Source organism: Schistocerca serialis, chromosome 6, assembly GCF_023864345.2.
Source record: "Schistocerca serialis cubense isolate TAMUIC-IGC-003099 chromosome 6, iqSchSeri2.2, whole genome shotgun sequence".
In the NCBI taxonomy this organism is placed as follows: Eukaryota; Metazoa; Arthropoda; class Insecta; order Orthoptera; family Acrididae; genus Schistocerca; species Schistocerca serialis.
In genome coordinates, this window is record NC_064643.1 from 448,599,277 (window position 1) to 448,616,284 (window position 17,008).

The 17,008-nt window shown below is 44.4% G+C and overlaps 1 protein-coding gene across 1 annotated transcript in view; it reads right to left on the reverse strand.

Moving 5' to 3' along the window:
* The window catches only part of LOC126484914 (band 4.1-like protein 4), a 583,005-nt gene that overhangs the window by 458,967 nt on the left and 107,030 nt on the right, over positions 1-17,008 (reverse strand). Inside the window, exon 4 of the mRNA XM_050108514.1 lies at positions 195-273. Within this exon, the coding sequence (XP_049964471.1) occupies positions 195-273 (79 nt within the window). The remainder of the gene's footprint in view (positions 1-194; positions 274-17,008) is intronic.

A 17,008-nucleotide genomic window follows, 5' to 3' on the forward strand; every position in this document is an offset into this window, starting at 1 on the left:
CATAATTACTTTCGTGTCGCTCACATCTTATCTCGCAGGGAGCAAAATAATTACTCTGTAATCTTTAACGTTCTCCCTGGAGGCTAAGTGATTGATACCGTTTGCAGCCGTCGCGGGAGATTTCTAGAAAGGCTGCTCAGTGCTCTGGGTAGCGGTAGAGGGGGCGTGGCGCGGCCTACCGATCTCTGACTTACCTCGTGATCTCCTCCAGCAGTTTGCACGGGTCAGCCGCGTAGAACTTCACGCCGAAGTACAGCGTGAAAGGATCCGTCCCTGCAACAGAAGGTTAAACCGTTGACCTATTGAGGCAACTTCAGTGGGCGTGATACTAAAAGTAAAATAGATACTACTTTTTTCTTAATATATTACTCGTGTTTTGAAGTCCGACACCAAAAGTGGTTTACACCTGTAATTTCCTGATTGGGATTCAAGAGGGGCGCTTATTATAGGTTTCGTTTCGGAGTCTAGTGGCGACGTAGGTGGTCCCTAATTCACTCCCAAAGGTATCCAGTTCTTTTATCATCTCTGAAATAGTAGTCTAGCGATAGCTTTCCATGAATGGTATATCAGTCCTGGTGTTTATCTGATTTCCATTTAGTCCGTGGATTGGAACCAATGATTCATTCATTTTATAAGCGATTACTTGGAATTAGGACTGTTGATAGTTTTTAAAAATATCGGGGATCCGATTTTCGACATTTAAAGAAATATCATTATCGGCCGTTGATATGCCGAAGAAAAGTATCGGTGTATCGATCGTTGCAGAAAAAATGTCGACGTATTGGCTTATAAAGATAATGAGCTGCACTTTGTGAATATACTGCCGGTTTTAGAGCTGTATAGTCAAGTAATTGATTTATTATTATTCTGTACGTCAACAAGCTAGCAGGCTATGCTGTAAGGTGATGTATGTCTAATAATGTCTGTTGGCTCCGAAAGATGCATGCTTCAGTTTGTAGATGATTATAGACAAAGAAAAAAATCGTGTGTAAAGCCGCTTCTGAAGATTATTTAAATAAAAATTCGAGATGTGTTGCCCCGAGCGTCACGTATTAAATAAAAAGTCTCCGATCATACACTCCTGGAAATTGAAATAAGAACACCGTGAATTCATTGTCCCAGGAAGGGGAAACTTTATTGACACATTCCTGGGGTCAGATACATCACATGATCACACTGACAGAACCACAGGCACATAGACACAGGCAACAGAGCATGCACAATGTCGGCACTAGTACAGTGTATATCCACCTTTCGCAGCAATGCAGGCTGCTATTCTCCCATGGAGACGATCGTAGAGATGCTGGATGTAGTCCTGTGGAACGGCTTGCCATGCCATTTCCACCTGGCGCCTCAGTTGGACCAGCGTTCGTGCTGGACGTGCAGACCGCGTGAGACGACGCTTCATGCAGTCACAAACATGCTCGATGGGGGACAGATCCGGAGATCTTGCTGGCCAGGGTAGTTGACTTACACCTTCTAGAGCACGTTGGGTGGCACGGGATACATGCGGACGTGCATTGTCCTGTTCGAACAGCAAGTTCCCTTGCCGGTCTAGGAATGGTAGAACGATGGGTTCGATGACGGTTTGGATGTACCGTGCACTATTCAGTGTCCCCTCGACGACCACCACTGGTGTACGGCCAGTGTAGGAGATCGCTCCCCACACCATGATGCCGGGTGTTGGCCCTGTGTGCCTCGGTCGTATGCAGTCCTGATTGTGGCGCTCACCTGCACGGCGCCAAACACGCATACGACCATCATTGGCACCAAGGCAGAAGCGACTCTCATCGCTGAAGACGACACGTCTCCATTCGTCCCTCCATTCACGCCTGTCGCGACACCAATGGAGGCGGGCTGCACGATGTTGGGGCGTGAGCGGAAGACGGCCTAACGGTGTGCGGGACCGTAGCCCAGCTTCATGGAGACGGTTGCGAATGGTCCTCGCCGATACCCCAGGAGCAACAGTGTCCCTAATTTGCTGGGAAGTGGCGGTGCGGTCCCCTACGGCACTGCGTAGGATCCTACGGTCTTGGCGTGCATCCGTGCGTCGCTGCGGTCCGGTCCCAGGTCGACGGGCACGTGCACCTTCCGCCTACCACTGGCGACAACATCGATGTACTGTGGAGACCTCACGCCCCAATTCGGCGATACGTCCACCCGGCCTCCCGCATGCCCACTATACGCCCTCGCTCAAAGTCCGTCAACTGCACATACGGTTCACGTCCACGCTGTCGCGGCATGCTACCAGTGTTAAAGACTGCGATGGAGCTCCGTATACCACGGCAAACTGGCTGACACTGACGGCGGCGGTGCACAAATGCTGCGCAGCTAGCGCCATTCGACGGCCAACACCGCGGTTCCTGGTGTGTCCGCTGTGCCGTGCGTGTGATCATTGCTTGTACAGCCCTCTCGCAGTGTCCGGAGCAAGTATGGTGGGTCTGACACACCGGTGTCAATGTGTTCTTTTTTCCATTTCCAGGAGTGTATTTATGTTAACAATGAAATACCGTAAGTTTCGAAGTAGGAAAACTGAGAAGAGTAACCGAAAAATTTATGAGAAATGTATATGAAAATTGTGGACGAATATCCATTCTATGGCAACTTAAAAGCACAATAACTGAGGAGCTTGATATCTGAACGACAGAAGTGATGGGATAGTGGAGCTCCTCAAAAAATCACTAAAAACAGAAATGAAGCACACTGATGATGCAAACAATACGAAATTGAAAAACACAACCTCCGCTCTGATGGATTCACGTGTCATTCCCAAATTTGCCGAGTCCGAGGATGCCAATCTACATACCATATTTCAGTATTAAATGCAACTGACTCTTTGAAAGTAAATTAACTTTCACATAACGACCAAGAACTACCATTAAGTATTTCTTAGTAGCAGGAATAATCACTTTAATTTTTATTTACTAATTCGTATTCTGTTGTCTCGTTATGCAAGGGATCACCATGGATATGGAACAACTCATAATTATACATGAGAACAGTCTTTATAGATGCTAATAGATACAAACTGCAATATTGTACAGGAACAAAGTATCCTAATAATTACAAACTTGGGCATTTCCCACTGTGAAAAGAGGTATGAAACACTCAAGTAATAAATTACAATTATTCCACATTATAAACTAGAAATTGAATAGAACTAAAATGCATTGTTTTGAAATGAGGAACAAATAACTGAAACGAATCTATAAGTCGCCAGTTAATAGGTAACAAAAATTTATTGCCAGCCTTACCACTGCAGTTCCCCAAGCAGAAAATCTAAAATCTCGTCGTGACCTCTTTCTGAAATTAGCAGACAAAACGTTGTCATCACTTTGTATTTCTCGTACCTCTGTTGCTTATATAATTCTTTACCTAAGTCGCTTTTGCGTTTTCTTGTTCTGTCACCTTTTCATCACGAAAAACGCAACGCAAGATCCTAAGCAAAGAAGGAGATTCACAGCAGACTGCTTGTGCAATGAGGCAACGTGTGGAAACGAAAACACCCATGCGTACACGTGCTCTTTCCACAAATTTTAGTTCATGCATTTTATTCCCGTGCATCTGCGATTTCGCACGACGAAATAGGCATCGCGTGGACATACATTTACAGCAAGGATTGAAAGGAAAACGATGCACGTTCACGCTTGGCGATACGCACTTTGCTAACAATAGTAATTGCATGCAAGTTGCATACTAGCTGTCCGATGGATCCGTCGTTCGGTTTCGTCACACATTGGATTTGTCTGGAACACTTCACGGCAACTTCCCTGTTTTTTTCATTTCTGCAAACGCCAGCGACTTAGCAGTTGTAAACTGCGTGGTGAAGTTGAACGATGCAGTTTCTGTTGGTAGCGCGCGCCGAGCGCCGATTAAGTCAGCATTTCCGCTCACACGTATCCGCCCACCACAAAGATCATCTTGGCATTTATATTTTTGTTTATCATTTTTAGCAACTGTTTATGAAGAATGCTAATGAGAAGGAATAGTACACTACTTGCGTTAAAAATTGTTTTTTAAGGCAACCGGCGTGCTAACTTCACACCGGAAATCATCTTGTTCCATTCATACCGCCACTACCCAGTGCAGTCGGACTTCTTCTTTGTACCGCCTGTACTTGCTTCATACAGACAAAGAGAAAGGCTGGAACTGACGAAAGCTCAAAAGCTAGTAAGACTCCTTCAGACAGCGAAAGCAAAATTATGGTAAGGAACAATTTCAAAAGAACAGTTCCAAATATTCAGCGAAAATGGCGAAGAAAATATAATATAAAATAAAAATATCACCCGTCGATATTGCCATTTCGATATCGATTTATCGCTGAAGATAATACCGCCGGTATACATATTGATATTTTTTGGAAGATGTATCGATATTTTATCAACAGACATACTTCGAATGTCTCTGAAATCACCATGAAGAGCCTCTGAATTTAAGACATTTCTGCCAAATTCTAAAGAGTGATCTCTGGCAAGAGGGTCCTTTCATTGCCTACATTGTTGCATCGGTCCACGTAAAATGCTGTATCGGCAGTAGAGGTTTAACGCGCTTAGGTTATTCTACTGCCACACTTACCTATAACTTGGCAAACATTGTCTCTGACTATAATGACTTCTTATGGGCCAATGATTCATGAGTAACAAATCTATTATAATAGTCAACTACTCGTATTAACTATTGTTAAGTTTTGGACAGAGACGTAAAGTTCGGTTAACGGTTGTCATACCTTGCTTTTGCCCTCACAATGTGTTGCCAAAATACACTCCTGGAAATTGAAATAAGAACACCGTGAATTCATTGTCCCAGGAAGGGGAAACTTTATTGACACATTCCTGGGGTCAGATACATCACATGATCACACTGACAGAACCACAGGCACATAGACACAGGCAACAGAGCATGCACAATGTCGGCACTAGTACAGTGTATATCCACCTTTCGCAGCAATGCAGGCTGCTATTCTCCCATGGAGACGATCGTAGAGATGCTGGATGTAGGCCTGTGGAACGGCTTGCCATGCCATTTCCACCTGGCGCCTCAGTTGGACCAGCGTTCATGCTGGACGTGCAGACCGCGTGAGACGACGCTTCATCCAGTCCCAAACATGCTCAATGGGGGACAGATCCGGAGATCTTGCTGGCCAGGGTAGTTGACTTACACCTTCTAGAGCACGTTGGGTGGCACGGGATACATGCGGACGTGCATTGTCCTGTTCGAACAGCAAGTTCCCTTGCCGGTCTAGGAATGGTAGAACGATGGGTTCGATGACGGTTTGGATGTACCGTGCACTATTCAGTGTCCCCTCGACGATCACCAGTGGTGTACGGCCAGTGTAGGAGATCGCTCCCCACACCATGATGCCGGGTGTTGGCCCTGTGTGCCTCGGTCGTATGCAGTCCTGATTGTGGCGCTCACCTGTACGGCGCCAAACACGCATACGACCATCATTGGCACCAAGGCAGAAGCGACTCTCATCGCTGAAGACGACACGTCTCCATTCGTCCCTCCATTCACGCCTGTCGCGACACCACTGGAGGCGGGCTGCACGATGTTGGGGCGTGAGCGGAAGACGGCCTAACGGTGTGCGGGACCGTAGCCCAGCTTCATGGAGACGGTTGCGAATGGTCCTCGCCGATACCCCAGGAGCAACAGTGTCCCTAATTTGCTGGGAAGTGGCGGTGCGGTCCCCTACGGCACTGCGTAGGATCCTACGGTCTTGGCGTGCATCCGTGCGTCGCTGCGGTCCGGTCCCAGGTCGACGGGCACGTGCACCTTCCGCCGACCACTGGCGACAACATCGATGTACTGTGGAGACCTCACGCCCCACGTGTTGAGCAATTCGGCGGTACGTCCACTCGGCCTCCCGCATGCCCACTATACGCCCTCGCTCAAAGTCCGTCAACTGCACATACGGTTCACGTCCACGCTGTCGCGGCATGCTACCAGTGTTAAAGACTGCGATGGAGCTCCGTATGCCACGGCAAACTGGCTGACACTGACGGCGGCGGTGCACAAATGCTGCGCAGCTAGCGCCATTCGACGGCCAACACGGCGGTTCCTGGTGTGTCCGCTGTGCCGTGCGTGTGATCATTGCTTGTACAGCCCTCTCGCAGTGTCCGGAGCAAGTATGGTGGGTCTGACACACCGGTGTCAATGTGTTCTTTTTTCCATTTCCGGGAGTGTAGTAGCTAATGCAGGTCAGGGAGAACTCTGTAGTGTTAGCGTTGCAACTGTATCTTATCTGTTATAGTCAGAGGATCAAAAATATGAACATCGAGCAAGCACAGTACTAACTTCGCAATTCTCTGTGGGGTTGTGCAGAGGTCGGCGTGCGATGAACATCCTACAGAACCGGGGCTTCCATTCTGGGCTTCTTTATAGAAGAGGTTCATATAATCATCTGTCTACACTAATACGAGAGCGAGCTGAAAAGTAAAGCCTCCGAATTTTTTATGCGAAAACTCATAAACCTTGTTAAATAAACAAATGTTAATAACATTCCACGTCTTTATTCACCATGTCTACGTATCTATTTATCAACATGGTCACCCTGGCGAGAAACACGTTTCTCCGAAAGAAAGACCAGTTTATTGATATCGTCCCTGGATAACGTTTGATTTTGTTGGTAGAATCACAACCTCACCTCTGTTTGCGCCGCTTCATCACTGCCGAAGTGAAGTCCTCGAAGGTGTTCCTTAAGTTTATGAAACATTGAACATTGGATGGGGCCAATTCGGGATTGTGCGGAGGATGATCGATAACAGGGAGCCCATAGCGTCGGATTGTTGCAGATGTCGCAGCGGTCGAGTGTGTTCTAGGACTGGCATGCTGAAGAAGAGGGTGCTCTATGTGTGGGCGAACTCTTCGAATTCGAAACGCGCTATTCCTCACTCACCGACATAGTTACATTACACACCACAATGTTCCACGCTGCAATTCGTAGACATGAAAAATAACGATGTGAATATTAATAACGTTTGTTTTATTTAAAAAACAGTTTAAGAGTTTTCACATACGAAATTCGGAGGTAACACTTTTCTGCACGCCGTCGTATCTGCCTATGGTTGTCAGTACGGTATTCGTCACCTGAATACGTATTTTTCTCTGATTCTTCTGTTTATGGTTTTCGGTCGACAGCCTTCCCGTCGTCTGGTTTAAGACGTTCCTATTCGGCACAATTAGTTACGTTATCCCACTCTTTGACTTCATCTGAGTCCTATGTAGGTCTTCCTTTGAGCTTCCAAACATGGGTCACTTTTCTGTCGTTCATGCTTAGTATACGGCCAGTGAAGATGTGTCATCGTTCCCTGATAAAGTCTCTAGCCATTCTTGTGTGTGTGTGTGTGTGTGTGTGTGTGTGTGTGCGTGTGAGCGTCTGAGCGTCCACGTGCGACAGAGAGAGAGAGAGAGAGAGAGAGAGAGAGAGAGAGAGGGGGCGAAGGGTGGCTGGTGGGCGGGGGGGGGGGGGGGGTTTGGAAAGAGATCACACAGATGCATTGATGTCTAGCGTTCCGGTTCAGCGACCATCAATTGCCTATCTGTAAATGATTAGCTTGTTGCCATTTATACATTTTCATCATCTGAGTATAACTTCAGCCAAAATGATGATACATCATAGCTATTTCTGTCTACGTGATCGATGAAACGTGCCAATGGGCCTCAATTACAGAATTAATGAGTCACTAACAGACCGGATCATGTTATGCACATACCACTGGCTACAAACGAGGAGACATGTGAAACTGAACATTTCGTTTACGTTCTTTCGTTTACGATCACCGGGAAAAGTTGTATGAAACAAATTGCTTACCAAAATTATATGCTATTTCAATTTTTATAGTGTGGGAGCTATTGTAAAAATACAATGGAAAGACAGTAACGTATTCAGAAAGCCAGAGTAAGTTAACACTGCACTGTCCCCCTCGAGTAGCAATTAGACTGATTGAAGGGGGAATATATGGACACTGTTCAGAGAAGTATGATATGCCTTACGAAGTGAAAACAGTTCGAAACACATTTATAAGGAATGTCCTTTGGCTCAACACAATATTTATTGTTAACTATCACGGAAAGATGATCAAGAATGAGTGGTTCACAAGAACCATTCTGGCATTAGGGTAACCATGGAAAGTCTAAATCTGGATATTCACGCGGGCTTTTAACGGCATTCATCCCGAAAGCGTGTGTAAGTTCCTAAGCTCTTACCAGGCACAGTTGCAGGATGCGGCTCTGGTAGCGAAGGAGGAGCAGGGGGTCGCAGTTTGATAATGCTTCTACCCCCCCTTCCCCCCCCCTAAAAAATATAAATTGCAATCTGCCACATCTAGTGCACCACTAATGCCTACGACTTTGATGACAGCAACGATAAAATATGTAATATATAATAATAAATAGTTTGATTACACAAAATGGCTTGATATAACAATAATAATAATTTGTTTACATCAGTGTTGTGTACATATCTGTAGAGTAACTGGCAATATAGAGAAATGTACATTGGCCAGAAAATCGGAGTACACGTGTCGTGGAACTAATTTAAGAACGATAATAGAAACAAACTCTCGCAACACTGACGATAACAAAATTTACACGATATAAAGTCGGAGTGCGCATTCATCATTCTTAGTACGAAGGGGGTTTTATATTTAATGCAACAATTTCTTTCTCGGCCAATTTCGGTTGAAAAAATGCAGAATTTGTTGTGGGGCACTATACAGTATTAACGTTTCAGTCCCTACCGTTTCATGAAATACTGATAGATGGCGGCGTTATACGTAGTATTGAAAATGGCAAATGTACCGGATGTGCGTTCCGAGCAGAGAGCTGTCATTGCGTTTCTCTTGGCGGAGTCCCAGTCCGGCACAAATTTTCATTACTGTCATTCCATTACCCAGCTCATGGTTGTCCATACTCGCATCTGCGAATACATTTCAAAATGTTTTCTGTAAACAGAGTTGCAGAGTTTCACACATTTAAAGAACCATGGAGCTATCAAAATCTGCTGTAATTTGGATTTATTTACGTTATAGGAGCATTTTGTGGTTCCATGACGCCGTTCTTTACCCTCTTAGTGCGTGAATTAATTTCTACTGAAAGAAAAACCAAAAATCTTATTTTTTGATCACTATTGGGATGTTAGACCATTAATAATGTCAAATGTAATAAATGTTATACATATTTGGTATAATTGGGTATGTGTCAATTTGCGACAACAGGCGTTTGAGAAGTAAAAGACTTACAACTCCTCATTGAGAGATTTTTTCTGTTGAACTTTCTCATAAGACTCGATAGAAAAAGTAATTTACATGTGTTTGAATTATACCTTGTTTGTGTCTAATTCCAATGCATGGGGTTACAATTATTTTACTCATGGGAATGCCTGAATCGATTTCAGTTTGTGCTTAGGTAAAGGTGAAGTTTTCGTTTAGTACACTTAAAACTGTCTGCTCTCTGAAGCTAGGTCTTTTGCATCTGTGTTACGCAGGGCCAGTGACCAATCCCATCTGTGCGGGTAAACTTATTTTGTTATGGTTTGTCAGAACCCTATGCTTATTACACTGAATTTCCATTTCCATACTTAGTGAGGGCCTACCTCTCTTTTTTCATGTTATGTCTTTTCCTTGCTTGCAGAGAACATGTGCTATTCTGGAATTGAATTCCAGAAGACCATTTTGTTTGCGAAGGCGAATTCCCAAAGTATCACTGTCCCTTCGATACAGCAACCAACGATTCGCTACTACAAGAACCACCAAGTGAAAAAGAAACATGTGATAACGTTTTCTTTATTTCATGAAAATCCTGTAACATAAAATTAGAACATCAAGCAAATTCATCTTTCCCATGAATTTGTTGAAGATTGTAACAATGCTAGTGCATGATACCTGAGCGTGTGCTTCTTGTGTTACGTCCAATATTCGTACTGCGCTAACTGGATAAGCAGATGCAAATGTACTGGCAAGAATCACGCCTCTGTTGTCAAACCATTTTACTACTCTGACGTGTACACCATCAAGAGTAACCTCCTTTCCTTTGAAAGACTTCCTTCTTCGCTTCTTCGGGCTCCTATCAGTTGAAGACGTACAACCTGGAAGACGGTTTGAGTGGAATACTTCCGATGAATAAATCCTCCTTTTAATCAATGTAACAAGCAGATTACTAGATGAAAACCAGCTGTCAAAAAAGACATTATTGTGGCCGTCTTCAATAGTTTGTGCTTGGTGTAACACAGTATTTCCCCTTGCACCTCTGTCCAGACAGCCCGCCACTGAAACAATTTTGCCCGTATAAATCTCAAAATTGTGCACCATTCCTTTTTTGTCACATAAAATAAATATTTTATAACCCCACTGAATGGGTTTCTTGGGCAAATATTGCTTTAATGCAGACTGCCTTTGAATGGAATCATCTGCTTATCAATACTCATCTGATTTTGACATACAGCTGACATTTGGGAAGCAATGAGTCAATTACTGGTCGTATTTAGAACAGCGCATCCATGTTTGGATCATCAGTGATCGGAATTTTTTCACTATCATCGAAATAAATGTTTCTCTTGAGATGTCTTTAACAAATCACGTGACATAAAGTCAGCAACATGGGTCAGTTGACTTGCCATCGCCCAGTACATACAGGCGCAAGGGAGATGATACATTGACATATGTAAAACTGTGCCAAGAAACTGCTCAAGTTCTTTTGTGAGTTTTAGTGGCCTATTTATCTTATTCTGAACAGAAAATATATTACTCTGTTCAACTATATGGTTTGTAAATGAGTCGTCACAAAGATGCGAAAATAATCTATGGCAGCTTTCACATCATCTGCTTCTGGCAAGGAATTATTCCAAGTAGGTGTAACTCTTTCGCTACTAGTAGCTGGTACTGTGTTCCACAGCTGCGGTCTCTTCACTGTGCTGTTAGTACTTGCAGTCCAGGGAACTGCTCTCTGATCTTGAAAAATGTTTTCAGCCTCATTCTCAGCACCAGCATATGAAGCAACAAGACAGTAAGAAATATAGCGGACACTAACATAAAGAAGAAACATGTTCCAAAATTTACAGCATACATGAAATGTCTGAATTCTCATTTGACGATGACGTGGTTTCTAAACTGGTTGGATGATATTCATGGCCTCATTCATCATTGCCTCTTGGGCGACTGTCATCACTTTTGTGCGCACGTGTTTTCAAATGTCCATTTCCTTCCCTTTTAGCGTGAAAGGACTTTGGACGCATTGTTAAAAGCTGTGGGATGGCAACAACTCACTTCCACAGCACTCCAGTAGTGATGTATAATCAAACAAAACCGCATTTACATATATTGGCTACATAAATCCATTGATCATTGTTGTAAATAAATGTGCTGAAACGTAGACACTTTTTTTCTCGGCCAGTTTTCGTTGAAAGAATGCGGACTTTGTTGTGGAACATCGTGGTACATTCCCGTTTCATTCCCTGTAGTTTAATGAAGTTGCGATATGTGGCGGGGCCAAACATAGCCTTCAAAATGGCGTCTCTAACGGAGATGCATTGCAAGCAGACAACTCTCATTGAGTTTCTGCTGGCGGAGAATCAGAGCATCGCAGAGTGTCTGTGGAGACCGGGCTGTGAATAAAAGCACGGCGAGTCGCTGGGCGAGGAATCTCCAATCATAGCAAAGAGGTCGCGCAAACATGTCCGATCTCCTGCGTGAAGGCTGACCGCACACAGCTGAGACGCATGCAATGTTGAAACGTGCGGACACTCTCTTTCGAGGTGATCGACGGATCCCAATCAAACACCTCACTGCTCCACGGGAAGTCACAATTCTGCGCACCCGAGAGGAGCTCACAAAACTTCGTTGGACATTTCTTCCTTATCCACCATACAGCTCAGATCTCGCGCCTTCCTTTTTCCTTCTGTTTAGCTCAATGAAGGATGCACTTCGCGAAGCAGTAGGTGAATGATGCAGCAAGACGTTGGCCCCGACGTCGGCCAGTAGAATGGGTATACAGGCATTCCCAGTAAGGTGCCGTAAGGCCGTCGCATTGAACGCAGATTATGTTGAAAAACAGGGATTTGTAGGCAAAAGAGTTGGGATTAATATGGTGTCTTGAAATCCTGAATGAAACCAACCCCTGCTTTCAGAAAAAAAGTGTTGCATTTCTAACCGAAGGCCCCTTCAATTTATATTCCATGCACGCCAGTTTAATTAGCAATACATAATAATTTTATTCACAATCCGCCAATAGATGCAGGACACGACTTTCCCTAAAGTCTTGGCTTAAGACAACGTTGTTGCAGTGGGAAAGGTATGCCCACTCACAAATGTAATATACACTACTGGCCATTAAAATTGCTACACGACGAAGGTGATGTGCTACAGACGCGAAATTTAACCGACAGGAAGAAGATTCCGTGATATGCAAATGATTAGCTTTTCAGAGCATTCACACAAGGCTGGCGCCAGCGGGGACACCTACAACGTGCCGACATGAGGAAAGTTTCCAACCGATTTCGCATACACAAACAGCAGTTGACCGGCGTTGCCTGGTGAAACGTTGTTGTAATGCCTCGTGTAAGGAGGAGAAATGCGTACCATCACGTTTCCGACTTTGATAAAAGTCGCATTGTAGCCTATCGCGATTGTGGTTTATCGTATCGCGACATTGCTGCTCCCGTTGGTCGAGATGCAATGACTGGTAGCAAAATATGGAATCGGTGGGTTCAGGAGGGTAATACGGAACGCAATGCTGGATCCCAACGGCCTCGTATCACTAGCAGTCGAGATGACAGGCATCTTATCCGCATGGCTGTAACGGATCGTGCAGCCACGTCTCGATCCCTGAGTCAACAGATGGGGACGTTTGCAAGACAACAACCATCTGCACGAACAGACGTTTGCATCAGCATGGACTATCAGCTCGGAGACCATGGCTGCGGTTACCCTTGACGCAGCATCACAGGCAGGCGCGCCTGCGATGGTGTACTCAGCGACGAACCTGGGTGCACGAATGGCAAAACGTCATTTTTTTCGGATGAATCCAGGTTCTGTTTGCAGCATCATGATGGTCGCATTCGTGTTTGGCGACAGCGCGGTGAACGCACATTGGAAGAGAGCGTGTATTCGTCATCGCCATACTGGCGTATCAACCGGCGTGATGGTATGGGGTGCCACTGATTACAAGTCTCGGTCACCTCTTGTTCGCATTGACGGCACTTTGAACAGTGGACGTTACATTTCAGATGCGTTACGACCCGTAGCTCTACCCTTCATTCGATCCCTGCGAAACCCTAAATTTCAGCAGGATAATGCACGACCGCATGTCGCAGGTCCTGCACGGGCCTTTCTGGACACAGAAAATGTTCGACTGCTGCCCTGACCAGCACATTCTCCAGATCCCTCACCAACTGTAAACGTCTGGTCAATGGTGGCCGAGCAACTGGCTCATCACAATACGTCAGTCACTACTCTTGATGAACTGTGGTATCGTGTTGAAACTGCATGGGCAACTGTACCTCTACACGCCATCCAAGCTCTGTTTGACTCAATGCCGAGGCGTATCAAGGCCGTTATTACGGCCAGAGGTGGTTGTTCTGGGTACTGATTCCTCAGGATCTATGCACCCAAATTGCGTGAAAATGTAATCACATGTCAGTTCTAGTATAATATATTTGTCCAATGAATACACGTTTAGCATCTGCATTTCTTCTTGATGTAGCAACTGTAATGGCCAGTAGTGTAGTTACACATACGATAGGCACCCCGCTCAACAAAGCGAACAACGCTAAGGAAAGAACGGTGCGAGGTGCGGTGACAGAGACTGGGCCGTGGGCTGGGAGGGCGGTAGGGCACGCAGAGGCGGAGGCGAGCAGAGAGGCCGGCTCGCCGCGGGCGCTGGGAACGCTTCTTATTAGAGCGAGACATTCATCAGGCGGCCGTAATTGCCAGGTAGCGTATCACCGGGCCTGGCCGCTGCGCCCGGCCGCGGGCCCAAATAACACGGCCGGCGCCCGCGCCCGCGGCCGGCGCTGCGCAGGTAGCGGCCGATGCGTTTTTGTTAGCCTCCGCCGCGCTCGGAAAATCGGCGCCATTTACATAACACGGTGAAACTCAATTCGAATGAAACAATTTCTTTCACGAAAAAAATAAAAAATCCGAACCGTTGGGGGGCGAACAGAATGAATAACTGTCGGGAGAGCACGGATTCAATGAAAGCTGTTCACCATTTCTTGCTGAGCCAGCGGAACTGGAAATGGTTTCTGGGTATCCGTAATAAAAATACGAAAATTCAGTCAACAGAAATGTTATCTCGTTTTTTTGTTCCAGTCGTCTGTGGAGTATGCTTCAGCGTTGCCTCGCACGCTGCAAAGTATGAAAGAATTAGGAGAAAATATTAGTAAAAGGGCTGCCTCTTTTAACTGAACTTCCAGTTCAAGTTACCCTCTACTACAAGGAACAGATTTTTAGCTCACAGTAATCTACTAAGCGTAAGATGTACCGTATGTATTTTTGTGAGGAATATTCTCTAATTTTTCTGCGACAATATGTAAAAGGCATATTCAACGAAATAAAGAATAGTTATTTTAAAGTATGTTCCACATGTTGTATGAAAATATTTATTGGGCCTGTCAAATGGTGAAGTCATATAGTTCATTAAAAAGGACGTTAGCCCATATTCATTATCACAGCCTGTCTTCCGGTACATGACCTATACGTACACAACACTACGTTAATCTGCGACGAGTATCTTCATTCTCTCTCACGTAAAACAGTTCATAGTACACTGAACAAAATCAAAAAATTGTGAGGAAGCGTAGTAGTGGAAAAAGTATTACCGCCTGCAGTTGAATACACAAATTATTTCTTTAATTTTTTAAAGTGGAATGTGATGATAGAAAAGTTATAAAAATGAGACAACTTACTCTGATCTCAACATAATCTGAAAGGTGCTAGATATTGTATATATTCTTTTGTTACGCATCAAATGCTTCTCATTAACCACCGTTCGTGTGCAGAACCTAGTTTAAGTACTATGCCGTTGTAGTTGATCACATGCCAAAAAAAACACACACCTTCAATTCCTTTGTACGGAAGATGACACAGTTAAAAAGAGTTTCGTATGGGAAACGAGATCTGAAGGCCATATGTACTTCCAGAAACCTAGCAACCGATTTTGAAACAATTATTTGGAAGTATCAGTAGCATGCGGGAAAAAGAGAAAATCTGAAGAGTGGGGAAATAGGAAATGAGCGTGCACAGTTTGCTCTAATATCCTAATGGAGACAAAGCCTAGAGGTAGGTGAGCAGCCCAAGGATGGGCGGCACAACAGGATTATTGAGAACAAACCTGCTCTCCATTGGGGTTAGGATTGGGTACTTGACATGAGTTGGATGATTTAATGGGCTGAGAACGATCATTGTAGAGGAACTGTGCAGGGATTGTAATTTTTATTATTGACTCTGGATATCGTGCCTGATATTAGAATTTCATATCAACCAAAGTAGACAGAATATCTTTTTATTGCCGCTGATCAGTGTGGTGACCAGGATGTGACACTATACACATGGCTGAATCTAACAAACTTGAATTATGTTGAAATTTCCTGACAGGTCGAAAGTGTGTGCTGCACCGGGATGCGAAACCGGAATCTTGCCTTTCGCGGGCGATGCCCTTACCGACTGAGTTAGCACTCACGTCTAACGACACGCCTTCACAGCTTCTGTTCCGCCAGTTCCTCTCTCCTCCCTCCCAAACCCGAGGTTCTAGATTCGCGTCCCTGTTCAGCACCAAGTTTTAATATATCAAGAATTTCCCTAACATTCGGCTGTAGGGAGGAATATTCGTTCTCCGAAATTGGGCTAAACGCATCCTCTGAAAATTATTTCTAGCAGTTAGTTCGTGAGCCCACTCGAATAGTAAACAGTTGTGAAAATACACTTCACCTGTTAGCAACAAATAATCCTGAGCTAATAAACAGCATCAAAACGGGTACAGGAATTACTGATCACAGGGATGCCGTAGCGAGACTGAAAATTGTAACCCCCAAATCCTCCAAAAATAAACGGAAAATATACCTGTTCAAAACATCAGATAAAAATTCGCTTGACGCATTCCTGAGAGACAGTCTCCATTCCTTCCAAATTAACATTATACCAATAAGTGAAGACCAGATGTGACATGAATTCAAAGAACGAGTATCCACAGCAATTGAGAGATTTATAACAAATAAATTAAAAAAAATGACGGTACTGACCCCCTTTGGTACACAAAACTTGTCAGCATACTGTTGCAGAAACAACGAAACAAGCATGTCATATTTAAATGAACTCAAAATATCCAAGACTGACGATCTTTTACAGAAGCTCGAAATTTAGCGCGGACTTCAATTCGAGATGTTTATAACAGTTTCCACAACGAAACTTTGTCTCGAAACTTGGCAAAAAATCCAAAGAGACCCTGGTCGAATGTAAAGTGTGCTTGCGACAAGACACAATCAATGACTTATCTGCGCGATAGCAATGGAAAAAATACTATCGACGACAGTGATGCCAAAGCAGAGTTACTAAACACAGCCTCTCGAAATTCCTTCACCAAAGAAGACGAAGTAAATATTCTCGAATTTGTATCAAAAACAGCTGCCAGAATGAGTAAGCAGATCTCCTCGAGTAGTGAAGCGACTTAAATCACATAAAAAAAGTAAGTTTTCCAGTCCAGAATGTATACTAGTTACGTTCCTTTCAGCGTATGCTGATGCAATAGTTCCGTACTTTCTCGACGAAAGATCCATACCCAGAGACTGGAAGTTACACAAATATTCAAGAAAGTCAGTAGGAGTAATGCGCTAAATTACATGCCCGTATCATTAACGACGATATGCAGCAAGATTTTGGAACATATACTGTGTTCGAAAATCATGAATTACCTAGAAGAGAACGGTCTATTGACACACAGTCAACACGGATTTAGAAAACATCGTTATTGTGAAACTCAACTAGGTCTTTACACACACGAAGGGTTGAGTGCTACTGAC